Raw genomic sequence first — 24,604 nt, 5'->3', positions numbered from 1 at the left:
GGAATTACGCAAATAAAGAAATTTGATTTGATTTGATTTGATATCATAAAGCGGCTCATTGTTCTGTTAAAATTAAATGCTCTAGTCTATACTCACCTTTACCGAAACCAGACGCGGACTTCTTGAGGGAACTTGAAAACTGATGTTGCACTGTTTTGTCTCATTTGCCTACACTCGTGCACGTTCACGAACAATTAATGGTCAATAATCCACCATTATTACATAGTACCTAATAGTCAGCTAAACAGGAATTTTAGAAAATAAAACATAACTGATAACACGAGTCTTCACTATTCCGCCATGAACACAACCTACTATTATCATTAGTTTTTCGGGCAATTTGAGATGTTTCTGAAATTATTTGCGTAAGTTTCTTCAATAATACGACTTATCTTATCAAGTTCGTAAATATTTTCGTAGGTAATTTCAAGCCCGTTAACCCACGTTAATGTTTTACATTGTTTGTTTTAATTTATCAGCACGATTGTTGTGGAGATGGAAATAATATTCATTTACATTAGTTATACCGTGAAGAGTGGAATATGGCTGAAAATTACGCTGCTGTGCTCTATGGACCCAACGACCTTAGGGTGGTAAGTTAGTTAATTTAACCAGAAATTAAAGGAGAACCAAGAGATTAGATTTAATACAACAAAAAAAACTAAACTTACTGAACATCTCAACCGCAAGTAAAAAGACAAAGATGTTCTTGAATAAAATATAAATGAAATGAAATTAAGTTCGTATTAACTTCGCCTTAGATACCAATTTACATGAATAATGTATTTACACTTTTATTATTTTCAGGAAAAATGGCCGATGCCGGAGATCAACGATTATGGTAATTTAATTAAGTTATTTAATTTAGGTACTATTATGTCTTAAACTTTTCGCGGAAAAAAGTTAGAACAGGATACATACTTACGTCCTGCTGCTACAAATTTCTGCTCACGATGGACTAATTATCTGCTATACTCTCGACTCTCTAAAGCACAACATTTATAAAAATTTTGCTGCGGTAATGCACTCCCAAATACTTATGTCCATTGTATGTTTATTCCTTTTTCCAAATCAAAATATTTTTCTTTTTTTTTAAGATTACTAATAGTCCTGTTAGCCCCTCGTGGTAAGCTAAATATGCTTGTGTTACGAGTGGGCTCACCACAATAGTCGAGCGGCGGTGGAATTGGAACCCACGTTCCTCGGATCTCGAGACGGCCCCTTCACCGTTCGGCTATCGTGGCTCAATGCCATGTGTTTGCAGAAGTGCTGGTGAAGATGACCAGCGTTGGCATTTGCGGCTCCGATGTCAAGCTGTACTCCTCGGGCCGCTGCGGCGCGGTGCAGGTGGCCAGTCCCATAGTCATCGGCCACGAGGGCGCGGGTTACGTTGTCAAGGTACCTACATCTTTGTAAAGAAAGCCTTTGCTTAACTTCTTCTTTCCTTAGTTTTTAGATGACTAGCTAGACTGATGTCTCGGTCTTGAAGGCACCGGCTAAGTACATAGTCAAGATAAAACTTAAATCCTGCCGGGCTAGTATTTTAAAATTATATGGTATACGGATTTTAGAAGACAAATGCTTATTCACAATTCGTCTAAAATCTACAGTCAATAAAAAAGTTGCTCAATTGATTCGGCGAGAAGCCGCGTTTTGATAGATAAAAAGTATGTCAATTAACTAGAGTGTCAAGATATTGTCTTGATTTTGTGGAGGGTAGTTGAACGAAAAGCACTGTCGTTCTGTTTTAATGCGTTTAACTTATTTTACAAACTGGTGTTATTTTATGGCCGTGTTGTGATGTGAAGTGATAAATAAATAAAGACATTGAATTTCGAGCGAGATGTAACATGTGAACAACAATCGTTAGGTAGGTAGTGTGTGTAAGAGTGTAGTACCTACTCTTGACAGAGTAGTCGTTCGTCATGAGCTGTGATTTGTTGTGGGCGAATGTTGCCTTACGATATCCTACCATATTTCTCCCTGGCTTACTTTCCCCAGGTGGGCTCAAGAGTGTCAAACCTCAAAGTGGGTGACCGCGTAGCGATTGAGCCGACGCAGCCGTGCCGGGCGTGCCACACTCTTGAGACTTGAGACCACTCGGGGTGACTCGGAGCGTCAGAGTAGTCATTCGTCATGAGTTGTGATGAATGTAGGCGGATGTTGCACGCCCCAAACCCCTGTTATTTTCTTTCCCCAGGTGGGCTCCAAAGTATCCTCGCTCAAAGTGGGCGACCACGTAGCGATTGAGCCGACGCAGCCGTGCCGGGCGTGCGACTCTCTTGACAGTAATCGTTCATCATGAGTTGTGATTTGTTCGCATCACGACCTCCACCCAACTCCACCATCATCCCTTTCCACTCCTCCACTTTAGTGGAAGGTTTTGCCATAATCTCCAGCCTGGCAGGTGGATTAGAGATCGCAGTTTAAAAGAAGGTTTATGTTCCCTAGGTGGGCTCCAAAGTGTCGGACCTGAAGGTGGGCGACCGCGTGGCCATCGAGCCGACGCAACCGTGCCGCGCGTGCGAGCACTGCCGGCTGGGCCGCTACAACGTGTGCGCGCGGCCCGGCTACTGCTCTACGCCCGCCGCCCCCGGCAACCTCAGCCGGTACTACAAGCACGTCGCCGACTTCTGCCACAAGTGAGACTTTAATTCTGTAATAAAATTGTAATCGTACCTACTAGTCTGACGGATTGAGCAACCTCTGCTGGTACCATAAGCACGTCGCTGACTACTGCCACTAGTGACACTCTTCAAGACTTTATTTCTGTACTTGTAGTTCTGTGTTAGTGAGATGAGAACCTCAGCCGGTACTACAAGTCATCGCTGACTTTTGCCACATGTGAGACTACGAATCTTTTTAATTCTACATTTCTACATCACAATTTCAGCCATAAGACGTCCACTGCTGAACATAGGCATTTTAACTATTTCCATAATGAACGATTGCTATCGACCTGCATCCAGCACCTTCCTGCTACCTTTATGAGGTCAACGGTCCACCTTGTGAGTAGACATCCTACGCTACGCTCTCCGGTTCGTGGCCTCTACTCCAGAACCTTGCTGCCCCATCGGCCGTCAGTTCTGCGTACTATGTGCCACTATGTAACTATAGTTCGCTTACGGATCTCCTCATTTCTGATTCGATCTCGTAAATAAGCACCAAACATAGCCCTCTCCATAGTACGCTGCACAACTTTCAGCTTATTTATAAGGCCTATCAGTTAACAATGGTATTGATATTCAACCAATTTTCGTTTGTCACCTCCAGGATCCCCGCCAACCTATCAATGGACGAAGGCGCGGCGGTGCAGCCGTTAGCCATAGCGGTGCACGCGTGCCGGCGCGCCGGGATATCGCTCGGGCACAGCGTGGTCGTGCTGGGCGCCGGGCCCGTCGGCGTGCTGTGCGCGATGACGGCGCGCGCTATGGGCGCTACCAACATTCTTATCACTGGTACGTCTTCAAACCGAGGAATTAACTGAGACTGAACCTGCAACTAAATTAATCAGAAGAAACAGGCTGCGCTTGACTATAGTCTGGTCTGCGAGCACGTAGAATTTTGTCCAATGACCCCAAGCTACCCATCCTTATCCGGACCGGACTTTACATTCAAAATCGCTGCACGGAGCGAATGTTTTCGTCACTTTTTCTATTACAACTGTCACGTTTTGTAACTTGGCTGAGGGGCGAGGCACGGTGGATCGAAATGGCATTAAAGTGGACATAGGGATTTTTTCCGGAAAATCGAATTTTAAAAATTGCCAGTCGATAGTCCTTTGCTCACTCATCACGACATGTCATATCACATTTTTCTCTAAACCTGATACTTTAGCTTAAAAAAAATAATTTGTGTTTTTTTTGTATGAAACGAGACATAAAGTGCTAATTTTCTCCGAAGACCTGCTAGATCGTGACTTTAAACAACCTAGGTCGGTATAACTGCATTATTTATTAATATTCTAAGCTATTTCCAGCTGCTCCAAACCGCAACTTAGCCTGTTAAACGATTCCGAAAAAAATTAAAATTGACTCTTCTTGTAATTGTATTTTAGTTGTTTTTTTTTAGAAAAAGCGTCGATTACGGTACTAGAAAGTGATTTTATCGTTACGTGACATTGTTATCTATTCTCAGAATCTGTTAAACCCTTTCTTTTCTATCAGCACATGACTTTAAAACAACAATGAAGTTACTCATACCTCGTAAATAACGTGTTTTGCGAATAAGCAGATAATGGTCAGGGGTGGGGGTAAAAAACAGATAAGGATTGTTTATTTGTTTTAAATTTAGTTTGGGCTGTGTAACGTCACCAATAACATTCAACTTTAAATGCGGTTTTTAACATGTAATTACAATGGAAGCTATTGTGAATAATATAGATTTGTTCGTAGTCTTAAGAAATACCTTAAAACCTTTCATGGACAGTGAGGAACTTTATAATCACCTTTAGCAGAAAATGGTACATTTGTCAGAAGAAAACAGTGTTAAGAGCGTTTACGCCGTTTGGCGCAAAAACAGTAAATAATAAAATAAATAAATGATAATAAATATCCTTAGACATTTTACACTGCGCTTCTAGTCCCAAACTAAGCAAAGCTTGTACTATGGGTACTAGACAACGGATATAAACATACTTAAATACTTTTTTTGTTGTAAATACATACTTATTATACATAGAAAACACCCAGTCCAATACAAACAAATATGTTCATGCACACAAATGTTTGTACTGTGCGGGTATCGAACCCGCTACCTCCGGAATAGTAGTCCGTTCCGAACCACTACACCAAACGGCCGACATATTACTTTTTTAACCCGATAAGTACTTTTTTAACCCGATAAGTACTTTTTTAACCCGTTACAATCATTAACCAGTTACATTACAAATATGTTATAGGCATAAATAATAAGGCAATTTTGTCGTCTAAATAGTTAGTTGAGATAATATTTCGATTAGTATAGTATTAATTTAAGAATTCTATCAAGATAAGTCCTCACAGGTTTTCAAATTTCCACTTTAGCGTCAGTTTACAAGCTGATTTTTTTATAAAAATACTGTGAAAACGATATAACAAACATTTATATCCTATAGCATAGGTCTTTAGGCAAATAGTTAGTTGAGAAAATTCTTAGATTTAAGCATTTTACAATAAGAAATCACAAATTCAAAGAACGTGAAATACCCAAAAATCAAAGTGATTTTTACACCATTATTCTTCTTGATGATGGACAAACTGTCATCTATCTCTTCCCCAATTTTTAAGAAGAAACAGTGATTGGCTTGAATCTCCAATTAACTGGGTCTGGCAACTAGTTTTTGATGAAGACAAAATTGAGGAAAATGTTCTGTTTCTGAGTTAATTTATGTAACGTGTAATTCATCTTTTTTTCTGTTTCTGAGTTAATTTATGTAACGGTTTCCTCGGGATAAAGGAAGTAGTCGAAGCATGTAGTGTAGAAATTGACATGTTTTCTGTAATAGCATCTATATTTGACGTTGTTTTTTCACTAGGTTCAGTAATTGAACCAACATTTTCCTCAATTTTGTCTTCATCAAAAACTAGTTGCCAGACCCAGTTAATTGGAGATTCAAGGCAATCACTGTTTCTTCTTAAAAATTGGGGAAGAGATAGATGACAGGTTGTCCATCGTCCATTAAGATTAGTACGAAAATTCCGGCAAACTTTTTTTAACTTAACACTGTTTTCTTCTGACAAATGTACCATTTTCTGCTAAAGGTGATTATAAAGTTCCTCACTGTCCATGAAAGGTTTTAAGGTATTTCTTAAGACTACGAACAAATCTATATTATTCACAATAGCTTCCATTGTAATTACATGTTAAAAACCGCATTTAAAGTTGAATGTTATTGGTGACGTTACACAGCCCAAACTAAATTTAAAACAAATAAACAATCCTTATCTGTTTTTTACCCCCACCCCTGACCATTATCTGCTTATTCGCAAAACACGTTATTTACGAGGTATGAGTAACTTCATTGTTGTTTTAAAGTCATGTGCTGATAGGAAAGAAAGGGTTTAACAGATTCTGAGAATAGATAACAATGTCACGTAACGATAAAATCACTTTCTAGTACCGTAATCGACGCTTTTTCTAAAAAAAAAGAACTAAAATACAATTACAAGAAGAGTCAATTTTAATTTTTTTCGGAATCGTTTAACAGGCTAAGTTGCGGTTTGGAGCCGCTGGAAATAGCTTAGAATATTAATAAATAATGCAGTTATACCGACCTAGGTTGTTTTAAGTCACGATCTAGCAGGTCTTCGGAGAAAATTAGCACTTTATGTCTCGTTTCATACAAAAAAAACACAAATTATTTTTTTAAGCTAAAGTATCAGGTTTAGAGAAAAATGTGATATGACATGTCGTGATGAGTGAGCAAAGGACTATCGACTGGCAATTTTTAAAATTCAATTTTCCGGAAAAAATCCCTATGTCCACTTTAATGCCATTTCGATCCACCGTGCGAGGGGATGTTTGTTGTTATATCCATGGTGTCAAACGCAGATATTGCCTGTCATCCACTTTTCGCTGGATGGAGGGAAGTCGATCCTCAACTTCGAACTTCTTCAACATTCCCTTGATTAACGTTGCCGCGTTGTCGTTGCAGGTCCTATGACAATTTCACATTCTCCAGGGTCTAACTTGGCCTTTGTTAGTTGAATTTTTACTGGTGGATAAGCTGCAGAATCTGGCACACAGGAGTGGTAGTAGTCCATCATAATAGATGCACCTAAGGTGCATGTGATAATATGAACGCAATTTATAAATAAATAAAAAATATTATTATTCAAATCCTTACAGACACTGTCGAGTCTCGCCTCGACACAGCAAAGGAGATGGGGGTAAACCACGCCCTGTTAGTGAAGCCCGAAGAACCGGACCAAGACGTCGTGGATCGTATTACGTTAACGTTGGGTGCGCAGCCGCATGTCACTATTGACGCGTGCGCGTTTCCTTCTGCGCAGAGGGTCTCTTTGATGGTACGTTCGTTCGTTCGTTTCAGCCGAAAGACGTCCACTGCTGGACAAATGCCTCCCCCAAGGATATCCACAAAGACCGGTCCTGCGCCGCTCGCATCCAGGTACGTCCCGCGACCTTCACCAGATCGTCGGTCCACCTAGTGGGAGGCCTGCCCACGCTACACTCTTTGATGGTACGTTCCCTTTATCATCAGTAGTTTTACCATGAGTTTACTTTAACTTTAAACGTTATTGCTAGCGCTTAAAAATATCTATAACAAATTTTAGTTCTTGAAAGTAACCGCTAGGGGCGCTGTATATTTCGTCATATATTTTTTATGCAGTCGCTGATTTGCTAGCCAGTACGTTTTATGTAAACTCATGGTAGTAAGCACACAGGTCATCCATTCTCCATTACCGGAACCCGAGCCTCTCTATGTAGGTACTTTGTCTCATTTCTGGTTAGAATAAGTCATTTAAAAAGTAAATATAAACTCTTAAACATGAAACCGGAAAAATCAAGCCAACGGCTTTAAATTTTAGTCTCAATTAGTAACGTAACAAAATATCGAATAAGAAATCATCAGTCATTTTTGTACAAGTTTTAAAAGCGACTTAGGAGAATTTGTCTAATTCATTATCAATTTGACTCCTTTAACATACGGTTCATATCCGGTTGAGGAGCATACAATCATGCAGCGTTGTCTTTCCAGGTGACTCGCACGGGCGGCACGGTTCTGGTGGTGGGCATCGGCGAGCCCACGTCGCAGGTGCCTCTAACCGCTGCCTTGCTGCGAGAGGTCGATGTGCGAGGCTCCAACCGCATCGCCAACACGTAAGATATCGTTCGTTCTTTCGTTCACTGACGTCCACTGCTGGACAAAGGCCTCCCCCAAGGATTTCCACAAAGACCGGTCCTGCGCCGCTCGCATCCAGACGCCTCCTGCGACCTTCACCAGATCATCGGTCCACCTAGTGGGAGGCCTGCCCACGCTACATCTTCCGGCTCGTGGTCGCCACTCAAGAACTTTCCTGCCTCAGCGGCCGTCAGCTCTACGATTCGATCACGCAGGGAAACTCCGAGCATAGCATGCTCCATCGCCCGTAAGATATACTATAGCACAATATGTGTTCAGTCAGGGTCAAATAGTTAGTAACATCCAAAAGTGATCCATAAAGTTGACAACACAACCGTATTCCAATTTTAGCAAAGACGTGTTGTGAACTTTTTGGCTGTTTCGGAGGTCACGCACTATTTGACAAACATTTATACCTCCTTCAAGTTTTATTTTAGCGACAAAAAATAGCTTTTCATTCACTTTTAAACCAAAACTCGTTGGGAAAAAACATTTTAAAGAGATATCCCATCGAGTAACGGTGTGACGATTTTTTTTTCCCAATGAGTAACAGGGTTATTACTCGTTTGGGTGTGACTCGTTGGGAACAAGCTATAATTACGAGCCCATAAGTTTTTGTGTGAAAAAGTAACAGACAGGCAGTTATTTTCGCACAGCATAATTGTATCAACGACAAAAAATCCTAATTCCAGATACCCAGCGGCACTAGCGGCCGTGTCGAGCGGCGCCATCGACCTGAAGCGGTTCATCTCGCACCACATGCCGCTGGAGCGCGCCAAAGAAGCGCTTGAACTGGCCAAGAGCGGGCAGGCCATGAAGATCATCATACACCCGCATGATTAACCCCCTCGGTCATCAATATGCACTTCGCAAAATGAGCATCGTGATCATCATTTCAGTCATAGCACGTCCACTGCAGAACATATAGACTAAGAGCTAGTGAACGCCAGACCTACGTCATTTTATAAAAGCTGAAAGTTTGTCAGCGTATACTCTCAATATAAGTTAGAATGTTGGTGAATCATGAAGTTTGGGTCATTGTGGCTTTGGCAGCTACCCTAAAAAAATGTCTGGCTAGGAGTTCAAACTGTCAAAACTATCTGGCTGATGTGGAAACAACTTCTAATCATTGCCCAAATTATTATACATCGCCTTCCTGCTACTTATGAGATTCTGGAGTGGAGGCCACGTACCAGAAAGCGCAGCGTAGTACATTCACCGTGGAGCGACAACCTCGTTAAATGAGCACTCACTCAAAATGTGTGTGAAATTACTACGAAAAAGTATATTTTGAATCGAATGCTCATTTTGCGAAGTGCACATTCTGCGTCAAATTCATCAAAACCTGCCGAGGGTGAATTGAAATAGATAGAAAGGTCCCGTATACTTAATATCGGTATATCCCTTTGCTTTATTCTCCCAGCTGTTTTGTTGACCACATGATATTTCATCTTACAAAACGGGTATGTTAATAAATGAAGTACAGTTTGAGAAGAATTGCTTTATTAATATTTACAGGTAATATCAATTATCACATTTATTTTAATAAATTTATTAATTTAATTTAATAAATTGGTTTGAATTAATTTAGATAATTTCATGTTGGATTATTATTGGGGAGATAAATGAAAGTTTCCGAGTTTCTTTCGAGATTGATATTATCAGTAAAACATCAGTATTTAAATTCGATTCAATAAATAAAAAGTTATAGAGAATTACAGTCACAATATAAATCTAAACTAGACAAAAAGTAATAATGGCGCCTGTGATAAGTTTCAACATTAGATTAAATAACTAATCACAGATTCTTACACATATTGGTGTTTGAATCGAGTTTTGATTCACAAGCTGAAATGTCCAGATCGAATTTAAATAATAATTATATTGAAATATCAGGTACATTTGAGCCCCTGTTCAATCGATGACCGGCAGCGATTGACTGGGCCAAATAAATCAACTTACTGGTATTAAATTATTGTAGGTAGATTATAGCAATGTAGCAGTTCTTTACATTTTTCACAGCAAGTTGAGCTTAGAAGGGTTAAAGACTCCTGGCCGCGTGTTGATGACGGCGGAATTGGTCCTCGGGACAGGCATACTGCCCAGCTTGCTCGCTGAAAACAGAATTCATGTGTTTAGTATTTTTCAAGTGTAAATATTACCCTTTTGTCTTCAGACAAATACTTAAGATGTTGTACGTTTTCTTTCTTGAATTAAATAGGTATGTTAGATGTCAATTTGTAAAGAAAGATAAGTGTGTTACAACGTATCGAAATTTACAGTCTTAGCGTTAAATAGTTGGCCATATTTCATCGTCAAATATTAGAAATGTTATATTCAACCGCCTTTACACTTATAAATTTTACTTTTACGACAAAGAAATTTCAAATGTATACAGTCTATGTAAATCGCTTATCGTAATTTCTGTCTAGTTCAGTGGTTCTTAACCTTTAAGTCACGAGGGACCATTTTACCAAATTTCTGTCTTGTCAGGGATTACTTTTTTTTTCAAAATCCTATAAAAGGGGAGGTCGATTTCTCGCCCACTGTGCGCCGTTTGCGTTGTGTTAACTCGACTCATCACGTCACGTCACTTGTTTATTACGATGTCTTCGTGGACCACTTGGAATGCCTCCAGGGACCACCAGTGGTCCGCGGATCACCGGTTAAGAACCACTGGTCTAGTTGCTTACACAGCCGTAAAAAGTAAGTACTCACGAGCTTTGGTTGCAGCGGTTCTCGCTAGCTTGGCCCCGCCCCTACCGCTGGCTCCGCCCCTACTAGTGCTGGCTCCGCCCCTACTACTGCTGGCTCCGCCCCTACTAGTGTTAGCTCCGCCCCTACTAGTAGAAGCGCTGCCCCAACCAGTAGAGGTGCTATTGGAGCCGCGTCCGCGAGTGTAGGAACTGCGGTAGGCTTTCTTCTTGGCTGACGACGTGCCTTTACGCTTGTATCTAGTGAGATACAGAATTAAAATTAGTGTAATTAAAACATTTTTTTTGTTGTGGTCACAAGAACTGAAGCATAGGCCCTTTATTGTTGATCGGCCTGATTAGAGGAATTTGTGAATTTGATTTTTGGTCAGTGTGAGACAGTAAAATCCTTCCATTTAATTCCAGATTATTGTTAATCTCAGTAACTAAAGCCTGGTCCGTGGACAAAATTCTACGTGCTCACGGACCAGGCTTTAGGAATAGTATAATATAGTGGCTAATATGGGAGGGTTTATTCATGTTGGCTAATCCTGATACATTACGGGGGTCAGCAGTTCTTTGGAGATCAAATAATAATATTTAGCGCACATGTTTTTGAAATAATGATTTAATGAATCGAAGAGTATATTTTGACACAAAAAATGAGATAACAAATAATAACAAAAGTACCAAAAAGAACACACGCTCTGTTTATTCTGTCAGCTAAACATGAATACTAATATTCACAAAAGGTGTAAATTATCTATTTTTCATTAATAAGCCAGTCGTAACATCTCACCTCTTCCTCACGCCGCCGCGGTAGGTCTTGCGTCCGCGCTGGCTGGCCGTGCTGCTCTGGCTGGCCTGGCCCAGGCGCGCCCAGTCCGTGTCGGAGTCACCTCCCGACTCCTGGAAGTCATCCGCTGGCTTCTCCTCTTCTAGCTCGTCTTGGTACTGCATTAGCAGGCCTGTGGATAAATATTGTTGAAGAGAATTTGTTGCCAATTTAAAAAGTACAGCCGTAAAAAATACGAATGGGAATAAAGTCCGCGATAAGTTTGCATTGTAAACGCTTCGGCGATCTTCATCAGGCCTTCGCTTTACTACACACAGTTGGTTCTAGTGACATGTCACCTTTCTATACGGTATCAGTTAGGATATAACCAGGCCTATTCATCTCCGCGAGTTTACATCGAAAACAAAACACGCACGATGGCCCACCTACAGGATACTATTCGACAAGGCCTCACATACGAGCAACTCACGCACGCGTGTTCTTGTGTATGATGGAAGAAAATAAAGAAAATCGTGTAGTAAAATATACTGTACAGTATTTAACTGCCTAAATAATCATAAAAACACAGAATGTACTTTTTTAAGTTGCCTCAAGACACTGAGAGGTAAATAAGTAGTTAATATTATTGATGATAATTCATGCTAAATCATGTATTTCCTCCGCCATTTTCCGCAGTTTGGCACCTCACGTCACATCATTTTACCGAAGTCAGCCCTATAGCTTCGGCGCAGTGCCGATCACTGACGTTTGTCAACAAAATGGTGCTTGACTCTTGAGACAGGCTAAATTACACCATATTGTTAATGACATTGAGCATACATTTTTTTAAATACCTTCGCGAAGTAAAACTTCTGTACGTAGTACTTATTATTATTCTGTGATATAACTGTTACACAAGGTACTATCGGGGACTCGGACGCCTTGACACCTTAAGGGCCTAAATTGTTTGCACACACACGCTCGATTATGCTCCGCCCCCGTTCATTCATGTTTCGGGTCTAAGCAGCGTCGGCGCACCACTGTAGATGTTTGCCCTAGCAAACCAAGCTCTATGTAAAGCATTTAGGATTGAGTATTGCTTATTACCCGCATCCGTAGCGCTCGTTTGGCAACGTCGCATTTTAGTCAATTTGAAACCCAATAAAGAATCGCTACAAAATATTTATGAGGCTTCGTGTAAAATTTGAACTAGCGATTGCCCGATAGGGTCACAAAATTGGTATCGCACATTCCGAGGTAACTGTGCAATTTCCCGAGAAAAAAGTAGCCCTTTCTATAATTACTGTTGATATTAAGAGTGTAAATCTCATGATATTAGTTTAGCTAGTTAAGGCGAGAAATACAAAATCATACAGTTACTTTCGAATTTTACTTATTACAATATGTTATTGAATTAATTAGTAAAGAGTTAAAAAATATTTGTGCCTTAAAAACAATTATTGTAAGATCTGGCTACATAATAACTTTTTTAATCGTGGTTTCACAATAATCATTTATTGAAACTTAAGCTTACGACTAAACAAAACTTTTCGTGGCAAACAATCACGGGAATTTACATATTTCCACATATAAAATAGGCTAGCTCAAAATCGACCGTTCACGTTGGCGTCGCGCACCGGGAAGAAGGAAACTTCTAGAAGCTTCCGCGTGAGTCGCGAGACGCGCGGGGGGACTGCCTCGCGCCGATTGGCCGAGGAAAGGGCGCGGCACCATACTTCCGCGTGATTCGCTATTAGACGAGATGGCGTGATAACACTAACGTTGCGTTGTTCGCGCGCGATAACGTTATAAACGTTATAAAATAGCGTTGCCGCGTTACAATTATGGCCAAAGATGTCCTAAAACTCCTGCGAAGTTGTGCGTCGAGTCTGGTTGTCGAACGGCGTGAGCATTTTTGGCACCCATCGCACGCACCCCTATTTCATGTGCAAATGAGTATGAAAAATATCGCCAATACGTTCCTTGCTAATGCCTATGGCTTCAGCTATATGTCACAGCTTAATTCGCTGATCTCTAAAGCAAAATTCTTTAAATTTTCATTATTTTATTCGTTAATGGTGAAATCTGGCCGCCCTGACTTGCGATCATCTTTTAGCGACTCCCTGCCATGCTTGAATTATCGGATCCAATCTTTCATGGTGGCAAATGAAGGCCCAGACTCCCCATAAACTGTAGACATCTCTTCAAATGTTACCGTCAGCGTTTTGTTCCTCTTTTTGAGGTATTTTAAGACAACTGTGTACTTCAATTTCGTACATTGCGCGGATGACTGAGACATGATGATGTTTACGGATGAATTACTAAAAGAGTGATGACGCTAATGAAATAAAACTTTGTACATATACTAATGAGGTTATTGGCAAATTAATTAAATTTAGCCCGAGTCAATAATAACACTTGAAGATACTTAGGCTCAAAACTTTTCAGCCGCCCCTCGTACATCTCATTTAGATCGCTTAGAATAGGACTTCCAGAAGAGACACATTTAGCACTTGTATTTTAAACTTGCCGACTTTTTGGTGGTGGTGGTGGTTCTCCGAGGTGATTTTGAACAGGTCGGCGTCACTCTTAGCACCTTCTCTGTTGCTGCTTAAAGCGACTCCCACATAGGACACCTCTAGTGCCCTATCTATTGCCATTCAGACAGGAATGTTACAAGGGTCACCTTTAGCACCTTGTCTGTTGTCACTCAGGACTGCCACAAGGGTCACCTTTAGTACCTTATCTGTTGCTCCGGCAAGTACTGGGATCTCACAAGGGTTACTTTTAGGACCTGAAAGTAAACTCACCGATCTTGTACCTCATCTGTTGTTCAGGGTAGGACTGGGCTCTCACAAGGGTCGCCTTTAGCACTTGTATTATAAACTCACCAATCTTCTCGACCGCATATCCCGAGGTGATCTTGAGCAGGTCTGCTCCGTACTTGTCGTAGTTGGCGCGCGTGACGTGTGGCAGCGCTAACATGTCTTCAGCTGTCTCGGGCAGCCGCACCGCCATGACCTTGAGAGCGGCATGTAATATCACTCCCACAAGGGACGCCATTGGTCGAAGTGACGTGTAATAAGGCTTTGTCCTCCGCTTTGCGGCGTTGTTTAGGATTGAGCCGCTTCAAGGGTCACCTTTAGTATCTTGACTGTTGCTGCTTAAGGCAGGGCTCCCACAAGGGACACGTCTAATCCCTTATCTGTTGCTTAGGATAGGATTGGGCTCTCACAAGGGTCACTTTAGGACCTGAAAGTAAACTTACCGATCTTCTCGACCGCATATCCCGAGGTGATCTTGAGCAGGTCGGCTCCGTACTTGTCGTAGTTGGCGCGCGTGACGTGAGGCAGCGCTAACATGTCCTCAGCTGTCTCGGGCAGGCGCACCGCCATAGCCTTGAGAGCGGCTTGTGGTAGGACTGCCGCAAGGGACGCACCGCGCGCCGCACCCATTTCTCTGTGGAGGTTTAATAGAGTAATAAATATTTTGCGGATTATAATTTAGTTAGACAAATACAGCAGGTGCAGCGTTTAATTAGTCGGTGCTTGAGGTACAGGAGTGTTTTTGTGACGTCAAACATCAGACATTTCAGCTGCTTCAGGTTTTATACCTTGTCTAGTCATGTTCAATACAGACGATATGCTTATCGTTTAAAATCAGCAATGCCTGGATCAAATTATATCCTAACGTGTATCATAAGTCTACTGGTGAGTGAAAATGCGATAGTCCTTATACAGCGTCAGCGCTCACCAGTTGGTGCTTATAATTTAGTTAGACAAATACAGCAGATGTAGCGTTTAATTAGTCGGTGCTTGAGGTATGGAAGCGACACAGGAAGTTATTGTGACGTCAAAGGTCAAACATCAGATATTTCAGCTGCTTCAGGTTTTATGCTTTGTCTAGTCATGTCACCATATTGTTTGTTACCTACAAGTATTCATTGCGAGTCCAATGAGAGTTTAACTTTCCCCCGGGACAAACATGACCACAGGAGTTGCAGCAGTGAGAATAGTCCCGTTACCTACAAATGTTATTTTAAACTTTACTATAATGTTGCTCCCAACCGGGTAGCATGGAAAGTATTGGGGGAGGCCTATGTTCAGCAGTGGACATCCTACGGCTGAGATGATGATGATGATGATGATGATAATGTAGCTACCTGCAGGCGAGTCGGCGGCGCCAGTAGTGAGCCTTGTGGTCGCACTGCACAGGGAACACTGTGCGCAGCGCACTGCAAGCTACCTGCAGGCTTCCACGAGGTCGGCGTAGCAGCGCTCCTCGATGCGTTTGACGAGGGCAGCCACTGGCGAGTCGGCGGCAGGAGCGAGCCTTGTTGTCGCACTGCACAGGGAACACTGTGCGCAGCGCACTGCAAGCTACCTGCAGGCTTCCACGAGGTCGGCGTAGCAGCGCTCCTCGATGCGTTTGACGAGGGCAGCCACTGGCGAGTCGGCGGCAGGAGCGAGCCTTGTTGTCGCACTGCACAGGGAACACTGTGCGCAGCGCACTGCAAGCTACCTGCAGGCTTCCACGAGGTCGGCGTAGCAGCGCTCCTCGATGCGTTTGACGAGGGCAGCCACTGGCGAGTCGGCGGCAGGAGCGAGCCTTGTTGTCGCACTGCACAGGGAACACTGTGCGCAGCGCACTGCAAGCTACCTGCAGGCTTCCACGAGGTCGGCGTAGCAGCGCTCCTCGATGCGTTTGACGAGGGCAGCCACTGGCGAGTCGGCGGCAGGAGCGAGCCTTGTTGTCGCACTGCACAGGGAACACTGTGCGCAGCGCACTGCAAGCTACCTGCAGGCTTCCACGAGGTCGGCGTAGCAGCGCTCCTCGATGCGTTTGACGAGGGCAGCCACTGGCGAGTCGGCGGCAGGAGCGAGCCTTGTTGTCGCACTGCACAGGGAACACTGTGCGCAGCGCACTGCAAGCTACCTGCAGGCTTCCACGAGGTCGGCGTAGCAGCGCTCCTCGATGCGTTTGACGAGGGCAGCCACTGGCGAGTCGGCGGCAGGAGCGAGCCTTGTTGTCGCACTGCACAGGGAACACTGTGCGCAGCGCACTGCAAGCTACCTGCAGGCTTCCACGAGGTCGGCGTAGCAGCGCTCCTCGATGCGTTTGACGAGGGCAGCCACTGGCGAGTCGGCGGCAGGAGCGAGCCTTGTTGTCGCACTGCACAGGGAACACTGTGCGCAGCGCACTGCTAGCTACCTGCAGGCTTCCACCAGGTCGGCGTAGCAGCGCTCCTCGATGCGCTTGACGAGGGCAGCCACTGGCGAGTCGGCGGCGGCGGCGGGCGCGGCTGGCGCCAGTAGAGACGCCTTCTTGTCGCACTTCATAGGGAACACTATGCGCAGGTTGCCTGACATTAGTCTGAGGACAAAAAAATATGCTCTTAGGATAATTTTAAGTATGGTTGTTGCAATTCACGAAGGCGAGTGAGCTTTACATGTGTGGTGGTGGCTCGCTACTGTACGTTTTTCAAAAGTTTTGATAGACATTATACTATTGTTATATGCACGTACACAAATAAAGCTCACTCGCCTTCGTGACTCGTGAGTTGCATGAACTATAAGACGTTTCAACTGGATATTCATGGAGTAGACCATAACCGGTTAGAGCGAGCCTGGGATCCTGTTCTACCAGGGCCACGAGGAGCAAAACTTCTATAAAAAACAACTGGAGAAGGGGTTTGGAGGTCCTCTCGTAGCCAGAATTGCTCGCTCGAGAGCGAGCCACAGCTGCGGACGAATGTCCAATTTAGGACAATAACTCGCGGCTCAGTTTCATTGGGCTCCGGTGGACACCATCGGGTTTTAGTTGGTAAGCCCCGCTTGGGCCTTTGGTGAACAAACCTTGGCGGGGAGATTCCCACATATACCCACTGGCCAATGGGGAGAGAGCGAGAGAGAGGATGCCACATGTTTCGTGTAGTAGTAGCCTCAGAACGGGGAGGACAAGGGATAAAGGACGTAGATTAAAAAACTTGTAGGGAGTCAAGAAAGGCGTGCGACCGAGTGCAACCTGCCAAGGCAGACCAGTTCCACGCGCAACATTTATAACCCTTAAGGTAGGCATGGCCATGGGTGGTGGTGGATTTGGCCAATGGGGACGGCATTTCCTGAAAAAGGTGTAGGGCCGACTAACTTTCCGAATATCTTACTTGTCGACGTTGGGCCCGAGCGCCAGGTAGGCGGCGGCGATGTCGTTGGTGACCACGAGGCGCTCCGCTAGTAACCCGCGCACCACCAGTTGGCGTAGCAAGCGGGCAGGGTCGCTTCGTTGCCATGACTTGCATCTGAAAGGAATACAATGGCCATTATGAATCGGTTTTATACGAACTTCACACACTGAGTGACACGATGCGGTTAGCAGGCGATACCTGGCTTGTTCATCTTCCCAAGTAAGCATCGAAAACAAAACAAGCGCGGCGTACCTGCTAGCAGGTTTAGGGCTATATTTCACCGGGACACCACGGCGGCGCAACCAGTCGCCGGCTACCAACAAAACGTATGCAGTTCTATAGAGAGTTACCTACCTGGTGTCCGTTTGGTTGCGCAAAGCTGCATACATTTTGTTGGTAGCCGGCGACTGGTTGCGCCGCCATGGTGTCCCGGTGAAATATAGCCCTTAATCCACAAGGGATTCACGAGCGAGTAGTGAGTGACGTACGCACGCGTATTGTTCACCCATTGTAAAAAAAATATTCGCTATGGAAAGAAGAAAAGCGTGTGGTACGCTAGATGGCGACACAGTAGCTTCTTGTAGCAGTCAGCCCTATCGCATCGGCACAGTACTGGTCACTGACGCATGTAAACGAAATGGTGCTCGACTCTGACACAAGCTAAATAATTACACCACATTGTTGACGACATTGAGTAAGTATTTTTTTAATTCCTTCGCGGTGAAAACTTTCTGTACGTGTACATATTATTATTGATGGGCCTCATAAGAAGGCTCAAGGTCACCCAAAGGGCGATGGAGCGGGCTATGCTCGGAGTTTCCCTGCGTGATCGAATTAGAAATGAGGAGATCCGCAGGAGAACCAAAGTGACCGACATATCTCTCGCAGAATTGCCAAAATCAAGTGGCAGTGGGCGGGGCACATAGCTCGTAGAGACGATGGCCGTTGGGGCAGAAAAGTTCTCGAGTGGCGACCACGGGCTGGAAGACGTAGCGTGGGCAGGCCTCCTACTAGGTGGACCGACGATCTGGTGAAGGTAGCGGGAAGAGCCTGGATGCGGGCAGCGCAGGACCGTTCCTTGTGGAAAACCTTGGAGGAGGCCTTTGTCCAGCAGTGGACGTTATTCAGCTGAAACGAACGAACGAATATATTATTATTATGTGGTAAAACTCACTTTCCGAACAGCGGCGAGTCCTGCAGCGGCTTCAAGCGCTGCTGCATAGAGCCCTTGAGCGCGTCGGCCACGTGTAGCAGCGTGTAGGGCGAGCGCCCCGAGCGGCTCGCGTCGCGTAAGCTGCGCGCGATCACGCGGCACTCCTCCGTCACGTCTACCGGCTGGATACAAAGTGACGTGACGTAAATAAGCGCGATTACATAATAGGGTAAGGTGGGGCACAATGTTACACGAGGTACAATGTTACAATACATATTTCTCCGTCCCTTTCTATAGTTCTATGATGTTCAGCGGCTCAGTTCAGCAGCTCTTATGAGCTTGACAAACGTGTATACCAACATCATACAAGTAATAGAAAAGGACGGAGAAATATGCATTGTAACATTGTACCCCGTGTAACATTGTGCCCCACCTTACTATTTATATAGTCGGCCGTTTGGTGTAGTGGTTCGAAACGGACTACTATTCCAGAGGTAGCGGGTTCGATTCCCGCACAGTATAAACATTTGTGTGCATGAACATATTTGTTTGTATTGGACTGGGTGTTTTCTATGTATAATAAGTATGAATTTACAAAAAAAAAAAAGTATTTAAGTATGTTTATATCCGTTGTCTAGTACCCATAGTACAAGCTTTGCTTAGTTTGGGACTAGAAACGCAGTGTAAAATGTCTGAGGATATTTATTTAAGTGACGATAGCAGTGCAACATTTAGAGCCGGCGCTAAAACTTGCGCAGGCGCATAGAGCGGGCATTTGCTGCGTGTATGAAAACGTCACACGCATGCGCGCTACACTACGCAGCGCATATTATTTTTCGATACAGTTTTAGCGGAGGCCCTTAGCCATTTAGTCCCGGCAGGTATTTGTGTGGTTCCGGCAGAATATAATGTGACCACCTCAACTCTTCCTGTCAGAAACGAAGGGAGAAATATGTGAACATCAGGGTCATCAGGCCTCCCCATCCCTCTGTGAGGAGTGTAGGTCAAATTCTCCCTTTTGTCTTTGGAATTTTCTTAAAGAATATTTATCATCATCATTTCAGCTACAGCCGCTACAGGACAAAAACTGCTGAACATAAGCCTCCCAAAATGATTTCCACATCGCCCGGTTGGTAGTGGCCTGTATCCAGCGCCTACCTGCTATCTTTATGAGGTCGTCGGTCCACCTTGTGGATGGATTTCACAAAAGAATTTTAGCAATTTATATTGCGCAAAGAATTCTTATCCAACACTGACCTTATAATCGTGCGCTTGCAAGCAGTTGTCGCAAGCAGTCTCTTTCGCAGCCATACACAGCTCCCTATTGAACCGTTCTCCCAAGTACGCTAGCACGTGCGCGCGGCGGCACTCCGTCACGCTCTCACATAGCTCCACCATCCTTACTTCCTCGGTCCCTCACTGATGAGGATCACGACCACATACAGGGTGTCCCAAAAAGTAGTGTCATGCCGAAGCCCAAAGGTAGAGCATCACTAGGGCTACCCATTTGGGCATGGTGATTTCATCGTGACTTTTGAATTTTCGAGTTATGACTTTTTTTTTACAACATACAGGATTTTAGTTTGCATTCGTGTTATGGATGTAAATACTTCTGAATCAGCTAGGCTTAGTACCAATGTAATAATAAATAAAAAATAAAAATAAAATAAAAATAAAAATCATTTATTATCAGACAAAAGCAGTCCATAGTTTGGTTAGTAACAATTTGAACTTAGAGACTATATTAGTAGAGTTAGTAACAATGTTCTTAGAAATATGTTAGTCGTACATCATGGGTTCTGTATATTGACTCTTTATCTATGGACGCTGTATAGCTTCACATGCCTAATGTGTAAGTCAACAAAGCGACCATAGACGGCTGAGTCCAGCCTCTCAGCAATCATTTTCAGGATTCCATTCCCACTTGTCCTCAGTCTTTGTAACACAGACGCAGTTGTTTTGCGCATAATTGAGTGAAAATCGTCAATATGAGCATCCGCGAACATGCCCGAGGCACTACAGTACCGAGGTAGTCGAAATAGAGCCCTGAAAATGTTATTATATTGGACTCGTAGGGCACCAAGGGACCGCTGCGTGAATAATAATAATAAAAAATCAGTCATGTAACTATTCGCGCCACAGTGACCAAAAAAGTGCTTAAGCACAGTTTAAAACAATCATAACTCGAAAGCTGCCAAAAATCGCGGAACGTACATGGGGGTGATTTGGATAGCCCTAGTGATGCTCTACCTCTGGGCTTCGGCTTGACACTACTTTTTGGGACACCCTGTATAGTATTCCTCCACAGACCGCGGTCACAGACTTCCTCACCGCGTCTGACCACCTCGTCGGTGAGGTGAGGCAGGGGCCTAATCCTTAGAAGGTTCGATATAACACTGACCTTGTAATCGTGCGCTTGCAAGCAGTTGTCGCAAGCAGTCTCTTTCGCAGCCATACACAGCTCCCTATTGAACCGTTCTCCCAAGTACGCTAGCACGTGCGCGCGGCGGCACTCCGTCACGCTCTCACATAGCTCCACCATCCGAAGGAGGTTCTCGATGTGGACCCGTTTGGCTTCCGCCACTGAGTTGCGTTCCACTGGAAAAGGAGATGTAAGTTGTTAGATTACAAAGGATTTGTAAAGTCCGGTCGCCGAGCACGTTGAATTTCGTCCAATGACCCCAAGCTACCCATCGTTATCGCTCGCGCGTAATTATGTTGCTGTCGCGCTCGCACACTCACTGCGGCCGCATAATTACGCGCAAACGATAAGTTTGGGTAGCTTGGGGTCATTGGACGATATTCTACGTGCCCGGACTATAGGATGCACAGATCACAGTAACTAAAGGGAGATGTGACAAGGGGGCGGGGCCGGTGTCGCAGCAATATGCCCAAAACAGAACACGGTACTCGTGAAAGCAATAATGACAGCTGCGACGTCATAATGTAAACAGTTTACATTGCTTGCGTAGTACTAAAGATTATTCGAACGGTGAGTACTGATACCAAAGTGGATAATGAGCACATATTGTGATTTCTTTGTGTAATTTCTAATGCGACACTGAGTTTCGAACTCAGCGCATTAGTTGGCATCTCTCTATATCTCTATGGTAGGATGTGACGAAGTGTGGCGTGAATCACGCCGCGTGATTGTCTGCAACCTACCTACGATAATAAAATGCAATTCCAAGCACATGCACTAATTTAGGTCAGGCGTAACCGAGGGTTGTACGGCCACAAGATGGATTGATGGGAGGTTGGGGGTATCGAATCGCTCCTCTTTCCCACTATTCAAACTCAAGTATAGCTAAGATTTACACTTTTAGAAGTAGGAATCGCAGTAGGAGCAATAGATTTCTCAACGCACGCCCATATTATGTTGTCCCGAAGTGGTGGTAGGGTAAGCTATTTGGGACGTGTATAAGCGCCCTAGAAGTGGCCTAAGTCCTGAATAAAAAACTTTGACTTTGACTTTCACACGTCGCAGTAGGAGTAGTAGAGCAGGCAGGCGGCGGGCTCCTGGTCGCGCGGGGCGGTGCCCCCCGGGTGCCCCCCACTCACTGTCGATCATGCGGCGGTGGCGCAGCACGTCGCAGTAGGAGTAGTAGAGCAGGCAGGCGGCGGGCTCCTGGTCGCGCCGGGCGGTGCCCCCCGGGTGCCCCCCACTCACTGTCGATCATGCGGCGGTGGCGCAGCACGTCGCAGTAGGAGTAGTAGAGCAGGCAGGCGGCGGGCTCCTGGTCTCGTCCGGCGCGTCCCGCCTCCTGGTAGTATCCCTCGACGGATTTGGGCATGCTGTGGTGCACCACGAAGCGCACGTCAGCTTTGTCCACGCCCATGCCGAAGGCTATCGTTGCGCAGATCTAAGAGAAAAGAAACCCTATTATAACTAAGCTACAGTGCTCGGTTTGTTGGGTTGGTTAGTATTAGAATCATAGAAACAAGATTGTGACCCTGACAAGAGCCGTTGCATAGCTCTAAGAAGAGCTGTTTTGTTGTGACCACCTCAAGAAACAGCTTTTCTCAGAGCTATTGTCAGGTGACCCTGTTTCTATGATGATGACGAATATGGTGTTTCTGTGCAGAAAGTTGCTTGTGGCTTCGGCTATTGTGGTTGCTAACGGCTACAGTAGCATAGGGGCTACGTTGCACGAGTGAACGGAGCGGGTGGGTGCCTACTCCGGACGTCTGACGTGGCTTATACAATTTTTCCATCCAGACACGCTTGCGGGCAATCACGCGAGTTATGCGCAGGTCCTAATAATTAATTGAGATATGGATTTGAAATTGATAGAATTGGAATTAGAACATTTTTTTCATTCGTTCCTTCACTGCTGGACAAAAGGCCTTCCACAAAGATAGGTACACTGCCCGCATTCAGGTACATCCCGCGACCTTCACCAGATTGTCGGTCCACCTAATGAGGGGACAAATACATAATAATAAATAAATTTAAAGTGTACTAATATATCCACTGACCACTTTGTGCTTATCAGCGACCCATCCAGCCTGGACAGCCTCGCGTTGCTTGTCACTGAGCCCCGCGTGGTATGACGCCGCCTGAATGCCGGAACGCCGTAAGTCTTGAGTCAAGTTGTCGCAGTCTTTGCGCGATAGACAGTACACGATGCCGGAGGCCCTGGAGGACGAGTTTGAATTCAAGAAAAATACAAAAAAGGAAATACAATCTACACATTAATTTCTCCTATGGAAGAAGATAGGAGTTCGAAATTAAGGATCGACTGATTAATTTCGTAGCGAGTCCAATGACAATTTAACTTTCTCCCTGGACAAACTTCACTGGTGGGTTTTTATTGGTGGTCAAGCTGTAGATCCTGACTACACAGGAGTTGTAGCGGTAAGGAATAAAGTATAATAATTCCGTCCTCCACTATATCAATTTGACACGGGAGCATAGTATATCTCCACTTCTCATTTATGGCAAAGTGATTCCTCATTAGCCAATGTGTCTCGTGAGCGTAGCTATTACACAGTGTAATAGAGGATTTAAAATCAGTACTAAATTAAAAATTAATAGTAAGAAAGTCATTTGTAAGGGCTTACCTAAAGAACTTTTCCTTGATAAGATTGGCCACATCCTGATTCACGCTCTTGGGTTTCTTCTCTAAGATCCTGTACGCCAGGTTGGGCCGGTTGAAGCTGCTTAAAAACCACTTGCAGCTGTTCACCTGTGGGAAAAGATAAATTAATTAAATTAGGTATAGAAGAAAATAAATTACATTCTAATAATCACGTATCGACGTATACCACAATATACGTCGCCCATAAGTGGCCCTTGTGACTCCAATTGTGTCTCCCGTGTCCCGAGGCGTTGACCCCCGCGCCCCTGACAGTGACCCCCAGTGCCCTCCGTGGCCCACGCACCTGCAGCTGGTGTAGAATGTCGATGCGCACGCGCGGCGTGGCGGTGGCAGTTAGCGCCATGATCTTGACGCCGGGGAAGCGTTGTCGCAGTAAGTACAGCCGCTTGTAGTCGGGTCGGAAGTCGTGACCCCATTGTGAGACGCAGTGCGCTTCGTCTATCACGAATCTGGGGAATATTTTATTAAATTATCATTTATACTGCCTTAAATATTCGCATGCGACGGCCCTAGCATGGAATCGTAAAGTCTCAACGGTTCAGGGCGTCACGAAGTGTAGTATGCGAAACACTTGATGTGATTTTACCTACTTAGGGGAGAGTTCGGTATATTGTACCGCCGGGTAAATTGTACCACCCTCATATTTCGTAAAGTATTTATTGAATGTCTGTAACTGCCACACTCAGCGATACACAACTAAAATCAATTAATATCGGCCATGTGGTTTTTGCCGTGACAAAAAACACGTGTGTTTTATTTTGAAAAGTATTTTTTCATTGTTTTCATGTAACTTTTGACAATACATGTTTAGTTTGTAATTTTGTTAAATTTAATCACAGGGTGTTTCTAATATA

The 24,604-nt window shown here is 44.3% G+C and overlaps 2 protein-coding genes across 2 annotated transcripts; one reads left to right on the top strand and one right to left on the bottom strand.

The window, feature by feature from the left end:
* The first annotated feature begins 475 nt into the window (after nt 1-475).
* LOC114355970 (sorbitol dehydrogenase-like) lies at nt 476-9,563 on the top strand. The gene is made up of 8 exons (XM_028309041.1): nt 476-593; nt 808-841; nt 1,265-1,398; nt 2,452-2,642; nt 3,274-3,458; nt 6,829-7,007; nt 7,700-7,821; nt 8,536-9,563. The coding sequence occupies exons 1-8, from the start codon at nt 543-545 to the stop codon at nt 8,684-8,686; spliced, it is 1,047 nt and encodes a 348-aa protein (XP_028164842.1). The 5' UTR covers nt 476-542; the 3' UTR covers nt 8,687-9,563.
* On the bottom strand, nt 9,513-24,210 carry LOC114355942 (Bloom syndrome protein homolog; the record flags this gene model as incomplete). The annotated part of the gene is made up of 12 exons (XM_028308997.1): nt 9,513-9,957; nt 10,562-10,797; nt 11,336-11,504; nt 14,580-14,770; nt 16,523-16,684; nt 17,475-17,609; nt 18,670-18,830; nt 21,050-21,246; nt 22,319-22,511; nt 23,128-23,287; nt 23,713-23,837; nt 24,034-24,210. Coding segments are annotated over 12 exons (2,004 nt in total), but the record flags the coding sequence as incomplete, so codon positions are not given.
* Between the last annotated feature and the right edge of the window lie 394 nt (nt 24,211-24,604).

Source organism: Ostrinia furnacalis, unplaced genomic scaffold (genome assembly GCF_004193835.3).
Source record: "Ostrinia furnacalis isolate ACB-3 unplaced genomic scaffold, ASM419383v2 OfSCF0208, whole genome shotgun sequence".
NCBI lineage: Eukaryota > Metazoa > Arthropoda > Insecta > Lepidoptera > Crambidae > Ostrinia > Ostrinia furnacalis.
This window is presented reverse-complemented; position numbering and strand designations above follow the sequence as displayed.